Source organism: Meleagris gallopavo, unplaced genomic scaffold, assembly GCF_000146605.3.
Source record: "Meleagris gallopavo isolate NT-WF06-2002-E0010 breed Aviagen turkey brand Nicholas breeding stock unplaced genomic scaffold, Turkey_5.1 ChrUn_random_7180001860609, whole genome shotgun sequence".
Classification (NCBI taxonomy): domain Eukaryota; kingdom Metazoa; phylum Chordata; class Aves; order Galliformes; family Phasianidae; genus Meleagris; species Meleagris gallopavo.
In genome coordinates, this window is record NW_011126335.1 from 1 (window position 1) to 1,132 (window position 1,132).

Below are 1,132 nucleotides of genomic sequence, written 5' to 3' on the forward strand. Positions count from 1 at the left end.
CGCTCCCCGGGTCCCACTTTCCTTACCTGCCACGTCGCCCTTGAGGCGCAGTGCCTGTGCCCGGTTGTTGTAGGCCGAGGCGCGCTCGGGCAGCAGGCGGATGGCCTCGCTGAACCGCTCCAGGGCTGCGCTCACATCTCCGGATTCGGCAGCAGAAACGCCCTGCAGCTCCAGGTCCCTCACCTGCTCCAGCAGCTCCGGAGCGAAGGCCTCCTCCTCTGTGTACGGCGGAAACGTCCCTCGTCCCAACACCCGCTGACACCCAGCCCCGGGGAAGCAGAAGGAGCCCTGGGCGCTCAGTGCAGGCGGAGCCCCTTCCACCCCCCGAAGGGAAGGATCCAGCGGGAATCCGAAGCCGCGTCTGCCTCACCTTCCTGCTGAACGTCCTCATCCTCATCCAGCCCGGGGATGTCACCAAAGGGAGTGCTGGGGTTGAAGATGGTCTGCAGCACGGCTCTGTCGTTGGCGGTGGCCATGGCGCAGTGAGGGCAGGAGGGCACCGGGCGGGCTGTTAACGTTCACCCATCGCCTCCTATCCCAGCCCAGCTGCAGCTCCTCCGCCCACCAACACGGCCGAGTCCCACATCTCCCCCAGCACGGCCCTGCGGGGCTCTGTGAGAAGGGATCCCTGCAACCATCGGCCCCCTGTGGGATGGGAAATTCCATCACCGACACCCGGCGCGGCTCCGGCCTCAGAACAAACCACCAGCAGCCCTCTGCAGCAATAAACTTGACATGTTTATTAATTAAACTATCACTTAAATAAAAAAAAGTGCATAGAAAATAAACATGTTTAAAAACTCCTTTTTTTGTTGTTGTTTTTTTCGTTTGTTTTTTTCCTTTTTTTCTTTTTTTTTACAACTATGTACACTTTTTATTTTTTTACATTCAGTCTTTTGCAGAGCTTTCAGCAATTTATTTTTTTATTTTTTTTTTAATTTAACTATTAAAGTATTTCCTTCTTCCCTGTGCCAGGGAGTTAACACTGATGTACTTTAGACACGTTGTTTTTTTTTTTTAACCAAAAGAAAACCAGAAGCTCGGAAGAACACAAAAAAATAAAATAAAGGTTTGTTATACATGATAAGTTGTCAAGAAATGTAATCCTAGAACATAACTTGGCGGATTTTTT

The 1,132-nt window shown here is 51.8% G+C and overlaps 1 protein-coding gene across 1 annotated transcript; it reads right to left on the reverse strand.

Annotated features, from left to right (window-relative positions):
• Positions 1–3: 3 nt before the first annotated feature.
• On the reverse strand, positions 4–680 carry LOC104915947 (tetratricopeptide repeat protein 36-like; the record flags this gene model as incomplete). The annotated part of the gene is made up of 2 exons (XM_010726913.3): positions 371–680; positions 4–218 (listed from the first exon to the last, which is right to left on the reverse strand). Coding segments are annotated over exons 1-2 (321 nt in total), but the record flags the coding sequence as incomplete, so codon positions are not given.
• Between the last annotated feature and the right edge of the window lie 452 nt (positions 681–1,132).